This window comes from Galeopterus variegatus, unplaced genomic scaffold, assembly GCF_000696425.1.
Source record: "Galeopterus variegatus unplaced genomic scaffold, G_variegatus-3.0.2 Scaffold466, whole genome shotgun sequence".
Classification (NCBI taxonomy): domain Eukaryota; kingdom Metazoa; phylum Chordata; class Mammalia; order Dermoptera; family Cynocephalidae; genus Galeopterus; species Galeopterus variegatus.
The window spans coordinates 519229-539748 of record NW_007726577.1 but is presented as its reverse complement, the minus strand read 5'-3'; the positions used below and the strand labels follow the sequence as shown (position 1 = coordinate 539748).

The window sequence follows — 20520 nt, the reverse complement described above, 5'->3', positions numbered from 1 at the left end:
CCCCCCCCCCCCCCCCCCCGGGGGGGGGGGGGGGGGGGGTGAGAAGTAGGCAGCGTATCTCCACTCATCAGTTCAGCTCACGCCCAATCTCAGGAGCCTTCATCCTAGACCAGTGGAGAGGGTCTTGTCTGGTCTGGCCCAGAGGGTGGGATATCTAAAAAGCAATTGGACCTTTTGCACAGCAAACGTTAGTGTCTTACTCGCATCCCTATTGAGTCTTATAATGCTACGAGTCTCTCTCTCCTCACCAGCCTTGAGTGACCCTACAAGGCCACATCCTATAAGCCTGGCCTGAGTTGTTCTTGGTGGGGGGAGGGGAAGCCCCTCATACAATCCAACCCCCTCCCCTGGGCTCCTGGCTCACATCAGATGCGGGGGAAAACAGGGAGAACATTAGCCAGTCCACACTTCGTGCTTGAACAACAGCCCAGCTGCAGGTGAACACACCCCAGCCCTTCCTAGCACAGGCTGACCTGCCTGCAGTCGATGTCCCCCACCCTCTCCCAGGCCTTGTCCCTTATGCCATCCCACCCTGTGCCATCTTAAAGAAGCCCCTTGCCAGGCAGCTACTCCACTTTCTAACCAAACCAGAGGAGTCTACTAACCCTTTTTGGATGTCTCAAGCTTCATGGGATGCAGTGGATTTAATCAAAGCCTGTCCCAACACTGTTCCTATGGATTAGGGGAAAAAAATGGTTTTTTTTAAGAAAAGGAGCTTCTTGTGTGCTTCAAATTCAGTGCTCAACCAGCAGGCGAGGCTTGAAGCTCTGAGCCAGCACCTGCACATGGTCAGCGCTGCCCAGGCAGGGAGCAGGGTGGGTGTTGGGGAGGGGACACCCAGTTCCTTGGCTCGGAGTCACAGGAGCCAGGTTGGGGGAGCAAGGAGTAAGCAGGGGGTAGCCCACGGCTCCTGGGTCACGGCCCACCCCACCTCCTTCTCTGCCAGAGTTCCAGCCGACCGTCCAGCCCGGGTTTTGGAAGCTCCCACACGTCTGGGCTCACACCAACGCTTCCCTGGTCTACCCCACAGTGGAGCCACAGGACTCCTTCTCGGAGGAAAGCAGCGACGCGTGCCTGGTGCAACTGCTGGGAACCGGGTGGGCCCCCTCGACTTCCCCCCCATGCTGCCAGCCCTCCCTCCTGCTCACTCGTTCTCCAAGCCCCTGAGGCTGAACCCAATGGTTTGTGCAAAACCAGGCACAGCTCCCCAGAGAGCCACCAGCACCAACCTCCCCCACCCCTGGGGCAAAGCCTCTTCACATTGTACCTAGGACAAAGCCCACCCCTCTTGGCTGCCCTTCCAGGTCCCCAGGCCCCTCTGATCCAGCCCCTGGGGCCTCTTCAGGCTCTCAAAGGCACTGGCCCCCTCCCACTGCAAAGTCTTTGCTCTGCTCCCCCCAGCACCCCCACTCCCTCTGCCTAAGTAATCGCTCAGCCTCAGGGCAGGCTCCAGCATCCTGCCTCCAGAAACATCCGAGGCCACCGCACACAGCAGGCCTCCTGCAGTGGGCTCTCCTAGTGCTTCCAGTAGCCGCAGATGAAATCTACACTTGTTTTAAGGTCCTGTCTCCCGGACGGGGCTGTAGTCCAGGAAGGCAGTTTTGCTCACCAAAAGCCCTGCTTCTGGGTGGGCTTGGAACATTGCCCCAGGGAAGCGCTGAGTGCAGGGGGTGGGCACAATGGGTGACAGGTGCCCACGGCCCATCCTCTCAGCATCCTCTGCAGAGTAGAAGGCCAGGGCACAGCTGGGCTCCAGTCAGGCACCCGCCCTGTGTTGCCCTCCTTTTTTATGGGCACAGGGGGAATAATATGTTGGGCCCAGAGGCCAAGCTGTCTGGGTTCAAGTATTGCTGTTTAGGGCGGTGCTGAGAAAGATGTATTTGGGGCCCCCACAGAGCAATGGGAAGTCTCAGGCCTTGGTGGCTTCCGCAAGCCCAGGATAGCTCCAGCGTCATCCCCCCATACTAAGGGTGCCAGATTTAGCAAATCAAGACACTAGACACCCATATCTTATCTGGCAATCCCTGTGCCCAGCTGGGTGCCTGGAACCTACTGGGGTTTATAATAACCAGTGGGGGATCGCAACCCAGGGAGATGCAGGCTGGGGACCGGGCACCCTCCTTAGAGGACGGCTTTTCTCCCAGGGCAGACAGCAGCCAGCCCTGCGGACTCTCAGACTTCTGCAGGACCTTCATGACCAAGCCCGGCTGCTCAGGCTACTACCTATCCCACCAGCTGCTCTTCTTCCTCTTGGCCAGAATGGTGAGTGAGCTGGATGGCCCTGCCTCACTGGCAAAGGACAAGGAAAAATTCAGAGGGGCTTGTGGAGGTGTAGTTTTGTCTGCTACACACCAGGAATATAAGCGGCTGTTTGGATTTGTGCTTCAGACATCAGAAGTGAGAGAATCCTGCCATCCTTCTGCCATATAATTGAGATGATTATCCAGTAGTTCCCCTTTATCCGCAGTTTCAATTACCCACAGTCAACCATGGTCCAAAGATAGGTGAGTACAGTACAGTAAGATATTTTGAGAGAGACCAAATGCACATAATTTTTATTACAGTATATTGTTATAGTTGTTCTATTTTATTTTTAGTTGTTGTTAATCTCTTACTATGCCTAATTTATAAATTAAACCTTATCATAGGTATGTATAGGAAAAAACATAGTATATATAGGTTCAATACTATCTGTGGTGTCAGGCGTCTACTAGGGGTCTTGGAATGTATCCCCAGCGGATAAGGGGGGACAACTGTACAGCAACGGAGGGGGGATATTTGGGCTTTGGGATTCTGTTGGACTGGCAACAAAAGATAGCTTTGCATGCTGAACTGGATCGTAGGGCATCAGGAAAACAAAAAGGAGAGAGAGAGAGAAGGAATAAGAGAGAAGCCACAGAAAGAACTCAGTAAACAACATCAAATGAATGGAAAAGAACTTGCAACAAAGTCGGCAGAAAGCCACTTGCAGGAGATCAAACCAAGCCTGGTGGTGGGCAGCGTGTTATCCTTAGCTGTAGCTACCCAGAAGAAAGTGATCTGGAGGGGCCGGCCCGTGGCTCACTTGGGAGAGTGTGGTACTGATAACGCCAAGGCCACGGGTTCGGATCCTATATATAGGGATGGCTGGTTAGCTCAGTTCGGAGAGCCTGGTGCTGACAACACCAAGTCAAGGGTTGAGATCCCCTTCCCGGTCATCTTTAAAAAATAAAAATAAAAAAAGTGATCTGGGAGAAGGAAAGAAGATTTTGAGAGAAGGAAAGAAGAGAGAGCACAAAGGTATCCTTGCTGTTTGTTTGATATTTCCCCCTCTGGAATTTATAGACAATTTCTGTTAAAATGATGCAAAGGAACAACTATGTTAAAATATCAAGGAGGCTAGGCTTCATATTTGCTTGTTTCTTTTAGCTTCATTTTTAAAAATAAAATTGAACTTGTTGGGGGAAATCATGGAGTGGGTTTTAAAGGTGTGAACCCCGAGACTTTAAGAAAGGAAGACTCCATGCACACCCGCACCTGACTTTCCTAATGTCTCAGAGGACCTGGGTGAACAGCGCCCCGCTGTGGCCTGTGGAGCTGGGGAAGATATGTTTTGGATCAAGTCTGGGCTGAGGGTCTGTCTTGGGGTTCTGGGGACTAAAGCCTGAGGGGAGGGACACCAGCCCCACCCCACTCCCACCTTTCCAGCACCCAATGCTGTTCTCAGCCCAATACTAAAATTTTTTTTAAATATATATTTCTCTATACAGACAGGTAAGGCTCATGATCTCTATTCAAAAAATGTTGTTCGATGACCAGAAATTCTTAGCAAAGAAGGGACCTACTGTTTTTGCTTGACAAAATTTTTTTTATTATTATTATTTCTATGCAAGTTGTGACAGACTAATGTATGTTTACAGAATATATATTTACAAAAGTAAATACAATAAAAACCAAACTATGAGAAAAATAATTTTTAGATTCAATGGGTAGAAAGTTACTCTGGCCATTGCTACGGAAGTTTCTTTTTTTTAAAAAAAAGATGACCGGTAAGGGGATCTTAACCCTTGACTTGGTGTTGTCAGCACCACGCTCAGCCAGTGAGCGAACCGGCCATCCCTATATGGGATCCGAACCCGGGGCCTTGGTGTTATCAGCACCGCACTCTCCCGAGTGAGCCACGGGCCGGCCCATCTACAGAAGTTTCTAAAGCTTGTTCTTGGCTTCTGATCTTCTCTCCCAGCTCAGTCCGCCGCCCACACTTTGAGTAGCACTGAGGCCACCAGTGCAATGGCCAAGGTGAGCAGGTGTAGAGCGCCTCCTAGTGTCGGGCATCGTGCTAGGCACTTCCCAGCTGTCTCATCCAACCACAGGAGAGCCCCTCTAGTGCGGCTCCTAGTGCCTCCCCCATTCCCAGTGAAGACTGTTGAGGCCCAGAAAGGTTAATTTAGCAGGCCAAGGTCAAGCATCTCCTAAGTGGCAGAGCAGGGGCTTGAACCCAGCTCTCTCTGACCCCCAGCAATGTAGCCGCAAGCAGGCTGGGAGTGTGGGTGGCAGAAAGAAGGAAAGACCTGCCCCAAATGCAGCCCCCTGCAAGACCATCTCAGAACCGCAAGTCTTTCCTATAACAGAGCCCGCGCATGTCATCTGCCCATCTGACTGCCTTGTCTCTGGGTGTTTGTCCCCCCAGAAAGGATGCACAAAGGGACCATTCCGCCAGAGCCAACACTACATCAACCTCTTCTGCGCTAACATGATGGACCTGAACCGGCGAGCTGAGGCCATCGTATATGCCTACCCCACCCGCGACATCTTCATGGAAAACAGTGCGCCTGGCATTCTGCCCTTGGGACAAAGCAGCACGGTGTCTGTGATTGGGACATACACACACACGCACACCATAGTAGGATTACCATATTAAACAAATAAAAATACAGGGTGCTCTGTTAAACTTGAACTTCAGAAAAACAGTGAATATTTTGAAATGAAAATTTTTAGTGTAAGTATATCCCAAATATTGCATGGAATATACTTATACTAAAAAATTGTATTCATTGTTTATTGGAAACTCAAATGTAACTGGGCATCCCATATTTTGCCTGCCACTATGTGACAGCTTTCTATCCCCAAAGGCTGACCCAATGACAAAGCTCTGGACAGACAGACTGACTAGCTGACTGGCAAATGGACCTTCAAAGCCTTAGAGACAATCAGGCAGAAAGGGAGCCCTTGGGTGGCTGCTCCTTCGCTCTGGTGTCCACATCCCGAGCAGCCCATACTGAGGCCCTAAGTGGGAGGCATGACACAGGCCTGGGAGTCCCCAGTCACTAAGGTAGAGCCTCAGCCTCTGCGTTAAACACCCACCCCTTGGTGTGGGAGGAGGCAGGTGGCACCACAGTGGCCTTGGGGAGTGGGAGGAGGTGGGCCTGGGAGCAAGCCTCCAGAGCACCCCCTGTCTTTGCTTCCAGTCATGTTATGTGGAATGGGTGGCTTTTCCGACTTCTACAAGCTCCGGTGGCTGGAGGCCATTCTTAGCTGGCAGATGCCACAAGGATGCTTCGGGAGGCCAGGTGAGCTGCACTTCCACCCCAGCTGGGAGCAGGAGGACAAAGGGGGGACTGGGTTTCTAGGCCAGGTGGGGAAACGATGCATTGATGTTTGAGCTTGGGGTGCTCAAAGATGCAAAAGCTTTAGAAATAAGATAGTCTGTTTTTAAAATAGAGTTTACAAAATGAAGATTCTCGGGTCACCAGACCTATAATCAGCAGGTTGGGGGTGCAGCTGTGAAAATTTTTTTTTCTTTTTTTTTTGATTTTGGTGGCTACCCAGTAAAGGGATCTGAACCCTGGACCTTGGTGTTATCAGCACCTCACTCTACTGAGCAAGCTAACAGGCCAGCCCAAGAACTTCCATTTTTAACAAGCGCCTCTGGTAGTTCTGATGCTTGTGGTTGGGGGACCACAATTTAAGGAGCCATTTGTAGATGACTCGTTTAGGCCTTGTGGAAGGATCTGCAGACAGGTGTGGGAGGAACAGCCTCAGGGTTCAAGAGAAGACCCAAGGGGCTTGAGGTGTCATGAGGGGGAGGATTAGTGAGTAACATTTAAACATTCATCTTGAGAAGTTCACCTTTCACTCTCCTCCCAGCTGCTGAAGACGAAGTATCTAAAGCCACTCAACACCAACAGCATTTTTTGAGAAGAGTAAAGAGGCGAGAAAAACAATTTACAGGTAATGAAAATGCCTGAGGAACCTTCTTGGCATGAAATGGGTAACAGGAGGACAAAGGGGGGACTGGGTTTCTAGGCCAGGTGGGGAAACGATGCATTGATGTTAAGGGCAGGTTTCCGCAGGTTGCCCTCGGTGGGAAAAAGGCATCACCAAAGGGGCACGGGTCAGAGGACCTTGACTTTTGGGAGGTGGAAGGAAGGGTAGGCATCTCTGATAACCTCTTAGAAAGCGGGGAGTCCATGGGCCGGCCCGTGGCTCACTCGGCAGAGTGCGGTGCTGATAACACCAAGGCCCCGGGTTCGGATCCCATATAGGGATAGCCAGTTCGCTCACTGGGTGAGCGTGGTGCTGACAACACCAAGCCAAGGGTTAAGATCCCCTTACCGGTCATCTTTTAAAAAAAGAAAGAAAGAAAGAAAGAAAGCGGGGAGTGCAGAGATCTTGTCTCTGGTTAAAGGAACATAAAAAAGAAGTTTCAGTGTGTTGTTGAAAGTCACAAAGATAACCCTCCTCAGCTAAGGTCTGACCAGGAAAATAGAATCTGCATTGGGAACTTCAACAGAGGGAATTTAATACAGGCACTTTTCTCAAAGGTGTTGGAAGGGCTGAAAACAGAAAAAGTGGGAAAACCCAGAGATTAACCATTGCAGCAAGCCACTACCCTTCCTAGAGCTGGAGGGATGGTGGCAGGAGGTAGTAGAACCTGCAGGGACTGGATGTGGAGGACACAGAAATACCCTGATTTCTCTCCCTGTTCTGCCTACACCTCCTGTGGGTCAAACCTGACCAGAAGCCAGTGGGCAGGGCGGCCTGGGAAACATAGTTTGGAGGGGTCCATGTACTGAGGTTTGGAGCCAGGAAAGGCAGGGAAGGGACTCAGAGCTGATGGGCAAGTGACCAGAACAGTCCTGGGGGCCACATGGCTTGGTGTTCCCAGGGCTCCCCAGTTACACCTGTTGTCCTGCAGCTATTGAGAGTGGTGCCCCCTGTCATCCCCAATCTGTCCTTGTTGTGATGATAACCTGTATGGTCAGCCCACCAATGCAGAGAAACTGAGCACAGGATATAACTATGTTGGAAAGGGAAGAAATAACTGGGAATAGAAGAAGGGGAGAGAGGAAAGCAGGAAGGGACGGATAAAAAAGGGAGAGAGGACTTCTGTTTCAATTTTTTATTAATAAAAATTAAATAACTGGGCTGGCCGGTTAGCTCGCTCAGCAGAGTGAGGTGCTGATAACACCAAGGTCCAGGGTTCACATCCCTATACTGGCCAGCCACCAAAAAACACCACCAACAAAAAATATTTGATCATCGTGCAAATCACTCCCCCAGCATCTGGTAGGACACCGATAGGCGTGAACTGTTGGGGTTAGTAATTCAGCCTCTTGATATCTGCATTCCCCCTCCCTCCAAAGGACCTGGCTGGGGTCCATCCCTTCTCAAGGTCTTTGAGTAGAGAGGAAAACAGCCCTGGCTCCCTCCCACCTGAGCAGATATGTCGTGTGACTCAGGGCAGGTAGCGCACTTTGAGTTCAGAGAACAAATACATCTAAGGGCTCACTGTCGCAGGCACGTGCCAAGGCTTGAGCATCTGAATCCAAGAAATGAGCTCTGGAGTCACCAGGACCGGGGAGCTCAGCTCTGCTACCCGAGCCTCAGTTTCCCCATCTTAGAAGGTCTCATGCAGGGCCTGAGACAGGATTAGGGTGCATGCGGTTTACTGAGGTAAGGAAGGGAGGGTAGGAGGTTAAGGTAGGTGGGAGGAGCTAGACAAGGGAAGCCTCAGCTCAGATGCCACAGCAGGGCTGGGAGGAGGACAGTTTGGAGCCTAAATGGCACCACAGAGTCACCCCCGAGACAAGGCCGCTGGGCTTTGGTGTCCCTGTCTTAGCAAGTCATTTGGGAGGGGGCACACCTCATAGATGTGGCGGCTCCAACACTGGAGCAGGAAGCTGTTAGCAGCCAACACTTGCAGCAGCTGGTAGACAGGTACCCAGCCCAGCAACGGGGTTCTGAGCTGGGCACCAAAGCACCCACACAGTGCCTTGCAGATTGGCTGGGGTGATATCTGAAAAGGACTTACAATGGGACTGTGCTGAATAAAAAGCCAAGGTTGCTGTCACCCAGCTCTGACCGGGGGGCTCTGTCTCCCCCCAGATGGCTGCTCCTCCCACAACACAGCCACCGCGGTCGCAGCCCTGGGTGGATTCCTCTACATCCTGGCAGAATACCCGCCACATCAGTCCACACTGTCACCCCCAGGCGGCCACTGAGACGAAGGTTTCCGCACCTGCCACCTGGAAGATAAACAGACCCTTTAGTCCTTCTTTAAGTCCTGGGGGCCCTGGGTCACATACTGGGAAGGAGGCCACTGAAGAAAGAGGTTGTTTGGAAGGCCTGAGCACGCGGGGTAGGGGAGCTGGGTGCTTGGGAGGGCCCCAGGGTGCAAGCAGCTGAATAAAATTTAAAGTGCAATTGATCAGGAACTGAGTCTTGTTTCTCAGCCCTAAGGACAACCTTGGACAACTTCCAGGTCCATTTCGAGTCTCTGATTCCACTCAACACAAATTCTAAAGAAACTCATAAACCGGAGTCTTGAAGGATATTTGTTCAGATGTGAACTACTGCATCTGTCCCAGTGAAGGTGAGGGTCTCCGAAAAGAACAATTCAAATCATAAGCGAGGACCATGAACGGCAACACATTCTAATTTTTATACCCTGTGCAAAGAACTCTACAATATGATTATGTCCCATCATGGCAAGGTCATGTCATTTTACAAAAGGTAGTGTAACGTAATGGTTAGCGGTGTGGTTCTGTGTCCAGGCTGCCTGAATTCAAATCCCATCTCTCTGTGTCCTGAGCAAAATCACTCACTTCTCTGGGACTCAGTTTCCTCATCAGTAAAATGGGCATAATAATAGCACCTACCTCAATTGCTGTGAGAATTACGTTTGCAGAGTGCTAAGATCTGTGCCTGTCACATATTAAGTGCTGGGCAAGTGTAACCTGCTGCCACAAGGTGATAATGTCACATTAATTGGGGCTTGTCCTGAAGTGGCAGGAAGCAGCTGTCTCATTCACAGCTCACAGCTCTTCCCTCGTGTTCAAAGTGTGACTATATCAAAACATGTTATCCAGAGCTCTGACACTAATTTAGCATTTGAGAAAAAACCTTCTGGAGCCTTATTACAGGTTCAGGTGCTGTCTGTGGTGTTGATGACAAGCTGCGTGCAAACAGTGTCAAAATTAGACTTCAGGGGCTGGCCAGTTAAGTCAGTTGGTTAGAGCGTGGTGCTGATAACACCAAGGTCCAGGGTTCAATCCCTGTACCAGCCAGATGCCAAAAAATAAGAATTAAAAAAATGGACCCCAGGGTAGAAAAACCAGCTAATAACTCAGTCCTTGGGCTAGAAGGCTCTATGCATTTTTTTTCTCTGCCTCAAGGTAGAAAATAGCAACTGAGCACCTGATGTGACTTAGTCATATTTGAGAATCTGAATTAAAACATCTCTGGCTCCTTCTGTGCCCAGCTGAAGAAGCCAGTGGTGGGGCAGGGGCAGTGGTTCTTCTAAACCTTTCCTTTGCAGAATAGTCTCACATTATCTGATCCTCTGCTACTGTCCCCTGGATGCTTTCCCACAATCGCTCTTAAGTTTTCAGACCAAGAGGAACACTCCTGGATTTTGTTGACAAGTTTGTCTTGCTTTAGACATTAACGTTTTCTTGGGGAGCCAAGGGCCAGAATTTAATAACCCCTTGGCACTCCATATGCTTCCAGGATTTCTTTCACGTTGTCTCACAATGATTTGCCAAGACAGGCACAGCCTTGAGAGAAGTCGGCTGCACATAAACGACTTAGGAGGAAATTATCCCCTATCCCCATCCTTCCTGAAATTGGGATGGATTAGTCACTGGAGCCTGACGCCAATTCATTTCAGAGGGATTAAATTACCAAATGTGGGTACGGGGGGGACAGGGAGTGACTAGAAGAAACCTGAGCTTACAAGTCACTTTCTTTTTTTTTTTTAAAGATGACCAGTAAGGGGATCTTAACCCTTGGCTTGTTGTTGTCAGCACCACGCTCAGCCAGTGAGCGAACCGGCCATCCCTATATAGGATCCGAACCCATGACCTTGGTGTTATCAGCACCACACTCTCCCAAGTAAGCCACGGGCCAGCCCCACAAGTCACTTTCAGGAACAGGAAATCCTAGTGCAAAATGGAACATGGAAAGAAAAACTTGCAAGCTGAGCTCCAGCTGAATCATCTCTTCCTGTGATTTCTGTTGTCAGAGGGTGCTTTCAGCAAACATCAGCACAGGAGTCTTTTCACCTCTCCTTCCCCTCAGACCTCAGCTTCTCCTCGCAGAAGAATCACCTGAGCATTTAGCATGAATATGGTCATTCTAGTGATGACTGCTATCTCCCTAGAAGGGGTTCCCAGCATATGGCCTGGGGCCACCTGCTTCAGAATCGTCTGGAGAAATGTTGTTAAACATGCTGATGCCTGGGCTCTCTTTCAGCAGGTCAGGAGGGTCCTGGGAATGGGCATTTGTGACCAGCTCCCAGGGGACAGAGATGTTCACCAAAGTGGAGAACTGCCATGTCACCAAGGCACCTGTGTGGTATCAGATGGCAGATAAACAGAACATCTGTACATAACATGGAACAGTGACCTTGATCATGTAAGTTCAAAGGTAAAAAGAATGTCCTTTCCCTTCACATTCTCCTCACGCTCTCAAAAGGGACCTTAGAGCTCATTATGGGCTGAATTGTGTCCCCCCCAAAAAATTCATATGTTGAAGTCCTCATCACCAGTACCAGTATAGAATGTGAATGTAATTGGAAATCGGGTTGTTGCCGATGTAATTCATTAAGACGAGGTCATACTGGAGTTGAGTGGGTCTCTAACCCATTATGACTGGTGTTCTTGTTAAAAAGAGAAATTTGGACACAGACATGCACACAGGGAAAATGCCGTGAAGGCAAGATTGGAGTGATGCTTCTACACACCAAGGAATTCCAAGGCTTGCCAGTAAACACTAGGAGAGAAGTGCGGAAAAGATCCTCCCTCACAGCCCCCAGAAGGAACCAACCCTGAAGACGCCTTGATCTCAGACTTCTGACCTCCAGAACTGTGAGACAAGAAATTTCTTTGTTGTTATGGCAGCACTAGCAACTCATACAGCGAAGACAGCGCCTGCAGCAAGGAGCCGTTTCTATTCCCAGCGACGAGGTCCCTGAGCCCAGCCAGACCTGTGAGAAAGCAGGTCACCCGTTCTGATTGGTCCACAGTCTGGTCCCCTATTAAAATGACTGATGCTACACTGAAAATTAAAAAGAGGAACTTTCTCAGTGGCTGCCTGTCAAAACCACACCCCAAAACTCTCCGGAATTTATCCATTCAACAAACCTATCCAGCCCACACCGAGCTCAAGTCCCTGGTGCGTCTCTCCTGTCTTTCTGGAATACCCTCCCCCTGATATCCACATGGCTCCCTTCCACCATCCTCCCAGTCTCTGCTCAAATGCCCCCTCATCAGGTCATCACCTCAACTCCCTCCACAGTCGCTAGCTCCTGTCCTGCTCTATTTTTCTTCTGAGCATCATCACCACCCACCATAGGCACAAATTTGTTTACCACCATCGCTGGAACAGAAGCTCCATGAGATCTTTGTTTTGCTCACTGCCGTTCCTCGATGCCTAGAACAGTGGGTGTCCAAAGGATACCTGTTGAATGAATTGAATGAAGGAAACATCTCTTGAGGGGCTCCCACGTGCCAGGGGTGGCGCCAGGCCGTGGGGACACTGCTGTTCTCAACCTTGCTGAGCATCAGAGTCCCCCAAGAGCTTGTCAAACATGCAGGTTCCCAGGGCATTCAGCTGGCAGCTAAATGAGAATCCTGGGGACTGGGCCGGGGAAGCTGCATGTTTAACAAGATTCCTCTGGTGATTCGATGCAGGCCTCGTGTTGGAAAAAATCTCTCCTGGGTTGGTGTGAACAGGGTGCAGCAGCTGCCATCCTTCAGTAGAGGAAATGAAGCTCTGCACAGGACAATGGTCGCAGTTAGCACACGCCCTACAGGCTGCCCGTGAGGTCCCAGATACAGCAGCACATGCACGTGCCCCGAGAATAAGATAAGAGCTGAACCCTCCAAAATAGCCTGATACAAAGTTCCCTGGAGGCCAGGGGAGGCCGGTTCTGGACAGGATGCTCCCACAATGGTAGACATCATTCTTTTTTGGAGTGGAACCGCTGCAGATAACCTCTTGTTCAAGTAGCAAAGAGAGGGGGAAACAGTTACAGGCAGAATGGTCGGAGTGGGGAGAGAGGAAGGCGGGAAGGGAAGGAGGTTTGGGACTTGGGAGTTAAATGAGAGCAGGGCCCCTGGTATCACTCCCTCCTAAACCTCCATCAACAGCCTCCCTTCCCTGCCCCCCCAAATACACACCCCTAGACAGAGACCCTCGTGGGGGCTCACACTTCACCCATGTGACAGCACATGCTCCAGCAGGGTCCTCATTCAAACGCAGGTTCCTTACAGGCTCCTTGCTCAAGGTATAAAACTCCACCATAGAGCTGGCTGGTTAACTCTTGTTAGAGCACAGTGTTGTTACATCAAGGTCAAGGATTCAGATCCCCTTACTGGCCAGCAGCCAAAAAAACCCCTCCACTGTAAAGGAGTAATTCCATTAGGTAATCATTGTGTTCTTACAGCTTTTCCTTTAAAATTTAAATATATACAGGAAAAGTAATGAGTTAAGATTTTCTCTGTCCTGTCGCTTTAGCATGAATCAATTTGTAAAAACAACTTCTGCAGGACAGTTGCCAGAAGTCAGGTCTGAGAGAAAAGGGGACATGGATTGGTGAGAGCTAGGATGAGTTTAAGCCACTCTGTCATCCACTCCCTCCCATCCTCCCTCCCTCGGTGACTCTCACACACTGCAGGCAGGAAGCCCATATTAATTAGGTGACATTCCACTGGGGTCCTCTGGTTCATCCAGGTCTTAGATTATTCTTTCTGTCATCTGGGTTAGCCATCCCGCCCTCGACCCCCAATTCAGTGAAGATGTCACTTGTCTTTTAAGATTCCACTATGATGTCACTTGCTCTATGACGTCTTGTCCCATCCTCCCTTTCTCTCTTTTTTTTTTTTTAAAAAGATGACCGGTAAGGGGATCTTAACCCTTGGCTTTGTGTTGTCAGCACCACGCTCAGCCAGTGAGCGAACCGGCCATCCCTATGTAGGATCCGAACCCGGGGCCTTGGTGTTATCAGCACCGCACTCTCCCGAGTGAGCCACGGGCCGGCCCCCCTTTCTCCTTTTTACTCCACTTTTTTTTGCACTTTATTCTGGCATTTATTTGTCAATTCTGTTACCAGATTGTGAACTACTTTAGGGCTTGGATGACCTCTTGGTCTTCTTCACATACACTGCCTGGAACAAAAAAGTGTTTAATAAATGTTTGCTGAATTAAATAGAAAAAGAAGACACTGGCCAGCCACCAAAATAATAAAAATAATAAAACAAAAATAAACAGAAAATGAAGAGAAAAAGAAAAAAACGTCTCCGCGGGATGTTTTATCCAAGTCTTAGCTGGTGGAAGAGACCTTGGGCTATGAATATTGCTGAGTCTGGTCTAGCCGGCAGGCTGCCTGTGAGTATACTTTAAGTCATCTCTAGATTACTTATAGTACCTAATGCAATGTAAGTGCTATGTAGACAGCTGATAGGCTGTATTGCAGCTGGGACAAGTTTAAGCCGCTCTGTCATCCGCTGTCTCCCATCCTCCACTGGAAGATTGGAGCCCCTACCCCATCCTCCAAGTTGATGCAGAATGAGGGGGACCCTAATGTGCCCAGCTGGACCTGGGGGCGAGACATAGGGTGACACACCAGACATTGAGTGTGTGACAAATGCCCTCATCGTCCAATGCCAAAGGATGGACATGGAGACATGAGGTGCAGCAAAGTGAGACTTTAATTACAGCCTTGCAATTCCAGGTGTCTGTGAATGGGACAGGCACGTGGAAAAGTGTCATCGCAAGCAATTTACTCCCTAGCACACAAGTCCCTCCCCCCACCTCCTCATTGGCTGAGTACTATGGGGTGCACAATCTCCCTGAATGTCTAAAATTTATTACCCCCTTGCAAGGAGTTCCTTTGGGGGCTCAGGACAAGCCCATAAAAAGGGCCAACCTAAGCTCTGTGAAAGGAGAAACACCAAAGAATGAAGAAAACAATGGGGGCTAATAACTAATTACCATCTCAAGGAGAGCTCTATCTGTTGAAAGAAAACAATAGCAGCTAGTAACTAATTACCATCTCAAGGAGAGCTTTATCTGTTCAGAGACCCTCTGGGAATGGGCTGGAGCAGTCAGACAACTTTTGGGCTAGGCCTGAATCAGTTAAAACACCCTCAGATAAGTCATTTCTGAAAATGAATCACTTAGATTATTTTCTTACAAGTGTATGACAAAGTCCCCTGCCCCTTGAAACTGCAAAGCCAGGTTCTGAGGTACTGTAAATATCCTCATAGCACTTCACATAATAGATACAGAACACAATGCAGACAGAAGAAATTGATCCTGGTTTTTAATTCCTAAATGGGTTTTATGAAAACGACTTTGGTTTTCAAACTCCAAAACAAACTTGCATCCCCATTTGAGAAATATGTTTCTTCTGGGCAGGACAGCAGCGGAGTGAGAGCTCATGCTACAGAACCAGCTGCTTACTCTGCCTGCAGCTGTGTGACCTTGGGCCAGTGGCTTAGCCTCTCTGTGCCTCCACTTCCTTTTCTGTATAATGGATAATATAATAGCACTCACCTTCTAGGTTTCAGGAAGGGATCTGATGATATGGTGCATGCAAAACTCTCACACAATGCATGAGGCTTAGACAAGCGAGGTGGCTGTTAGCTCTGAGTTTTCTTAGAGACATAGGTCCAGCATCTGTGACACCTCTGGGGTTTTATCAGTCACATGTTCTTTACTAGCAAACGATGTCATTCCCAGGCAAATACAGTCAGCCCTCCACATCCGTGGGTTCTACATCTGTGCATTCGACCAACCATGCATCAAAAATATTTGGGAAAAAATTGCATCTGTACTGAACACATACAGAATTTTTTTCTTGTCATTATAACCCTAAACAATACAGCCTACATAGCATTTACATTGCATTAGGTACTATAAGTAATCTAGAGATGATTTAAAGTATATAAGAGGATGTGTATAGGTTATATGCAATTACTAAGCCATTTTATATAATGGACTTGAGCATTCTTGGAGCCTAGTTGTTGCTTTGTGTTGCTTCGCCCCCCACGGATTTGTCACTCCACTTCCCCTGGGTGACGGAGATGCAAAGGATTACTCAAAGCCCATCTCTTCCGAGCAGTGAGAAGCCCCAAAGTGGTTAACTTCCCTGGGAACACTCCCTCCAGCAAGAGGCAACCCTTCCACGGGAAATTAACACCAAATTGGGGTTCTCTTCCTGCATTTATTTTCCAGACCAGGAAGTTACAGGAAGAGACATAGATGGGGTTATAGTTTAACAATATAGGCTGGTAACTTTCAGTGAAACAAGTCAGATGACATTCCATTAGACAATTAAGTGATCTTACAGCAATTTCTCAGTATCTTTACTTTACATAACAATCAGTAACTAGTCTGTCCTTGAGCCAGCAACCTTGCTGTGCCACAAATCTTTTTTTTTTTTTTTTTTTTTAAAAGATGACCGGTAAGGGGATCTTAACCCTTGACTTGGTGTTGTCAGCACCACGCTCACCCAGTGAGCCAACCGGCCATCCCTATGTGGGATCCGAACCCTTGGCCTTGGTGTTATCAGCACCGCACTCTCCCGAGTGAGCCACAGGGCCGGCCCTGTGCCACAAATCTTTATCTTACACCAGAGACTTATAGGCTGAGGAAAATTTCCAGTCCTCCGCAAGGTCAGTATTTGAAACCGCAAGACTTTGGAAAACCAGGCCCTGTGAAATACATATGCTTTATAGTATATTCCACACTGGTATCCACAGGGGGTCCTAGAACCAATCACCCACAGATACAGAGGAACGACTGTACCTCATCCATTCATTCAGTAAATATCGATCGAGAATTTTCTGTGAGTCAAGCTTTGCTTCAGGCATGGGAGACACAGCTGAGAAAAAAACAAGGATGTTTTTGTCCTCATGTTTTCTTCCATTTATTCAAAAATATCTTTAGAGCACAGACTGCGTGCCAGGCACTGTTCGCAGTGCTGGGGACACAGCAGTAGAAAGGAGATGTGGTCTCTGCTCTCACAGAGGTGACAGTCAGAGAGGGGGGACACAGACAGTAGCAAACAATTATAATCAAAGGGATCCGTACAGGAAGCCTGGGTACACTGCTTAAGTATTTTATTCTTTCCCTCAATTGATGAATTTATACCAATGCATAAATGCTTATGTTCCAGGTTTGTGGAGGAAACATAATGATATCTGCTCAAATATTCCAAGCCCTGGGCCGGCCTGTGGCTCACTCGTGGTGCTGATAACACCAAGGCCACGTGTTCAGATCCCATATAGGAATGGCCGGTTGCTCACTGGGTGAGCGTGGTGCTGACAACACCAAGTCAAGGGTTAAGATCCCCTTACCGGTCATCTTTAAAAAATATATATATATATTCCAAGCCCTGGTTAGAGCTTAGAGCTCTCAGAGTCTGCTAAATGCATGAAAAAGCAAGACAGCAACAGAAAGGATGTCTTCAGGAAATGTGTGCTCAAAAGATGAACAGGGAATTGAGCTATCAGAGGTGAACGTGTGGACACAGTGACTCATGGAGAAGGCCACCAAACTCCACTCTAATCCTATCATCCTCCTGCTTCTGACCCTCCAGCTCTGTCTGCAGCCACGCCCCGCTCCCACCCCTACCCCCACTCTAGGCTGCCACTAAGAGGCTGCTATCTCTCCAGACCTGTCTTTTCCAGACACTTAATATAAATGGAATCACACAAAAGGACTTTTGGGAGTGATAAAAATGTCGTAAAAGGTAATGGTGATGCTGGGATATCACTCTATATTTACTAAAAATCACAGAATTATACACTTAAAACAGGAGAATTTTATAGTATGTACATTATGTCTTAATAAAACTGTTTTTAGGTCTAGCCAGCTAGCTCGCTTGGTTAGAGTGTGGTGCTGATAACACCAACATCAAGGGTTCAGATCCCCTTATGGGCCAGCTGCCAAAACGAAAACCAAAAAGTGTTTTTTCATAAAAAAGGAAAAAACCTTCCAGTGGCTGTTTATTTCACTTTGACTATAATCCAAACTCAGGGCCGGCCTGTGGCTCACTCGGGAGAGTGCGGTGCCGATAACACCAAGGCCCCGGGTTCGGATCCCATATAGGGATGGCCGGTTTGCTCACTGGGTGAGCGTGGTGCTGACAACACCAAGTCAAGGGTTAAGATCCCCTTACCGGTCATCTTTAAAAAAAAAAAAAAAAAAATCCAAACTCATTTCCCTAGAGCCTTCCCTGCAGGATCTGGCCCTCCCACCTCGACATCCCCACCTATCCTCACTGGCTCTCCTTCCTCCAGGCTGATCTTCCTGCTGTACCCACCACGCTCTTTCCCATCTTGAGTCTCTGGGGCCCCAATCTCCCCACATCTGTGCTTTCTTTCCTGTCCTTCATGTTTCAGTCTGAATGGGCTTAGAGGGGCCTTCCTGCCATGCCTGCAACATCGTTCTTTCAGCCCTGCTCCTTACTGCTTGCATTTATCACAGACCTGTGTCATGTCTGTCTCCCCAGGAAAATCTCAGCTCCATGGGGGCAGGGACTGGCTGGTCTTTGCCAGTACAGTGTCATCAGCATGGAGCACATGGAGATGCTCGACCTGTTGAATACACAATGATGGTAGAACTCCAATGAGGGGCCGGCCTGTGGCTCACTCGGGAGAGTGCGGTGCTGATAACACCAAGGCCACAGGTTCGGATCCCATATAGGGATGGCCAGTTTGCTCACTGGGTGAGCGTGGTGCTGACAACACCAAGTCAAGGGTTAAGATCCCCTTACCGGTCATCTTTTAAAAAATAATAAAAAAATAAGAACTCCAATGAGGACGCTAAGAGGGGACAAAGGTATTCCAGGCGGAAAAATGCGTGTGAGCAAAAAGCAAAGCTGCTGGAGAATTTCCATGACACCGGTTACGTGCTTGGAACAACTTGTCAAAATCCAAGTAGGGAGAAGACCAAAGTCAGAACTCACCAGAGACTGCCTGCTTCTGCAACTTCCGGATGACGTAGAGGCTTTCCGGAGGCAGGGAGGTTACTGAAGGCTTGAGCTTGTTTGCTGGGTATTTTTAGCAGCCTAGATGCAAAGATCAGAAAGATATACTCTCTCTATGTAAATATATTTGCATCAGGCCAGGTTGTTTAGTCCCCTGAGAGGGGCAGTCCTTTTGAATGTGGTTAATTGAAGTGAAGTATGGTTAGTTCAGTCCTCAGGGCACTCTTGTGGACCAGTGTGAGGCCCCTGACTAATAATTTCCAAAATCAAGGTGTCAGCAGAGCCACGCTCTCTCTGAAAGCTCAAGAGAAGAACCTGTTCCATGCCTCTGTCCTAGGCTCTGCCACCTATCTTTGGCATTCTTGGCTTGTGGCTATGTAACTCCCACCTGCCTCTATCTTCTTTCCTCTGTGTATATCTCTGTCTTTTCTCATAAGGGTACCAGTCAGATTGGATTTTGGGCCTTCCTAAATGACCTTATCTTACGTAATTCCATCTGCAAAGATCCAATTTCCAAATAAGGTCACATTCTGAGGTTCTGGGAAGGACATGAATGGGGGGGTGGGAAGGGAACACTGTCCAACCCAGTACACTGACCCTGATCACACAAGGCTCAAAGAGGGGCCTAAGTTCAAGCAGTAATGGTACTGATCATGGACAGAAAGAGGCTGCCCTGGCCCTGCATACCTGTGGTACCAAAGGCTGACCGGACTTGCACTGGCTTCTGGTGTGATCCATGCATTGCACTGGCACCAAAACTCCACCTAATCCTGGACACTGCCCCGGGAGGAGGCCCGAAGAAACATTTCCTCTCAAAAGAAGCTTGAAGTATGTGCTACAAAATAAACTGGCTCTGTAACTTGAGGCCAGCTTCATGGGCTCCCTCAGAAGGGTCCCGGGCTTGCTTTAGCCCTATGCTCTCGCCCTCTTAAATTCTCAATAGTTTTTTTTAGCAAGGATCCCCACGTGTTCATTTTGCACTAAGTCCCACAAATTATGTAGCTAGCCTGCCTGTCCTCTTCAACAATGTCAAGGTCATAAAAGACAAAGGAAGGGCTGAGGAAGGGTTCCAGACTAAGGGAGACCAAAGAGACCTGACAACTAAATACAACTCCTGGATGGGGGTCCTCGACTGGATCCTGAATGGGGGGGAGGAGGAATTAAACAGCTATAAAGAATATTATAGGGACAACTGGCAACATGTGAACGTAAACTGTGCATTGGGTATAGAACTGCATCAGTGTGAAATGTCCTAATGTTACTTGTCCTGTGGTTCTGCAAAAAAAAATGAGCCGTTCTTAGAAGATACATAGTAAAGTACTGGGGTAAGGGATCACGATGTCTGCAACTTGACTGCAATTGGTTCGGGGAAAAAATGTACATAAATAAAGTACAAATGATAAAGTAAATGGGCAAACGTGAACAATTGGTAGGACATGAGTAAAAAGGACATGGGAGTTCTTTACACTATCCTTGCAACTTTCTGCAGGTTTGGAATTAAATCAATATAAAAAGTTACCATCACTCTCCCAGCCCCCCCACCCCAAAACACGCAGATCCGAAGGCTGCCGACAGCGGCCGATAGCTGGTCGTGAGTCACGTGGGGCGAGCCCACGTGACCGGAGGCCTGCGCCCAACATGGCGGCCTCCACGGCTTGCTGGCTCCTCTTCCTACCCGCGCTGCTCGGCTTCCTCGGGGAGGCGTCCGGTGGTTTTGACGCGGGGTGAGTGCGCTCCCGAGGGGAGAGCCGGGGTCGGGGATCCCCCTGCCCTTGGGGCTCAGGAGCTCACGGCCGCGCCGTCCCCGCAGGGCCTCCCGCGACGATGACTTGCTGCTGCCCTACCCCTCGCGCAGGTCTTAGATTATTCTTTCTGTCATCTGGGTTAGCCATCCCGCCCTCGACCCCCAATTCAGTGAAGATGTCACTTGTCTTTTAAGATTCCACTATGATGTCACTTGCTCTATGACGTCTTGTCCCATCCTCCCTTTCTCTCTTTTTTTTTTTTTAAAAAGATGACCGGTAAGGGGATCTTAACCCTTG

The 20520-nt window shown here is 48.8% G+C and overlaps 2 protein-coding genes across 2 annotated transcripts in view; both read left to right on the top strand.

Moving 5' to 3' along the window:
* Nucleotides 1–8690, top strand: part of LOC103587610 (chromosome unknown open reading frame, human C16orf89) — a 12174-nt gene extending 3484 nt beyond the window's left edge. Inside the window, exons 3-8 of the mRNA XM_008569121.1 lie at nucleotides 947–1097; nucleotides 2145–2262; nucleotides 4670–4805; nucleotides 5448–5549; nucleotides 6127–6210; nucleotides 8368–8690. Of these exons, the coding sequence (XP_008567343.1) occupies nucleotides 947–1097; nucleotides 2145–2262; nucleotides 4670–4805; nucleotides 5448–5549; nucleotides 6127–6210; nucleotides 8368–8483 (707 nt within the window). The 3' untranslated portion in view covers nucleotides 8484–8690. The remainder of the gene's footprint in view (nucleotides 1–946; nucleotides 1098–2144; nucleotides 2263–4669; nucleotides 4806–5447; nucleotides 5550–6126; nucleotides 6211–8367) is intronic.
* An 11426-nt stretch (nucleotides 8691–20116) lies between these two features.
* NAGPA (N-acetylglucosamine-1-phosphodiester alpha-N-acetylglucosaminidase) overlaps nucleotides 20117–20520 on the top strand; it is a 9153-nt gene continuing 8749 nt past the window's right edge. The window contains exons 1-2 of the mRNA XM_008569132.1: nucleotides 20117–20202; nucleotides 20289–20329. Of these exons, the coding sequence (XP_008567354.1) occupies nucleotides 20117–20202; nucleotides 20289–20329 (127 nt within the window). The remainder of the gene's footprint in view (nucleotides 20203–20288; nucleotides 20330–20520) is intronic.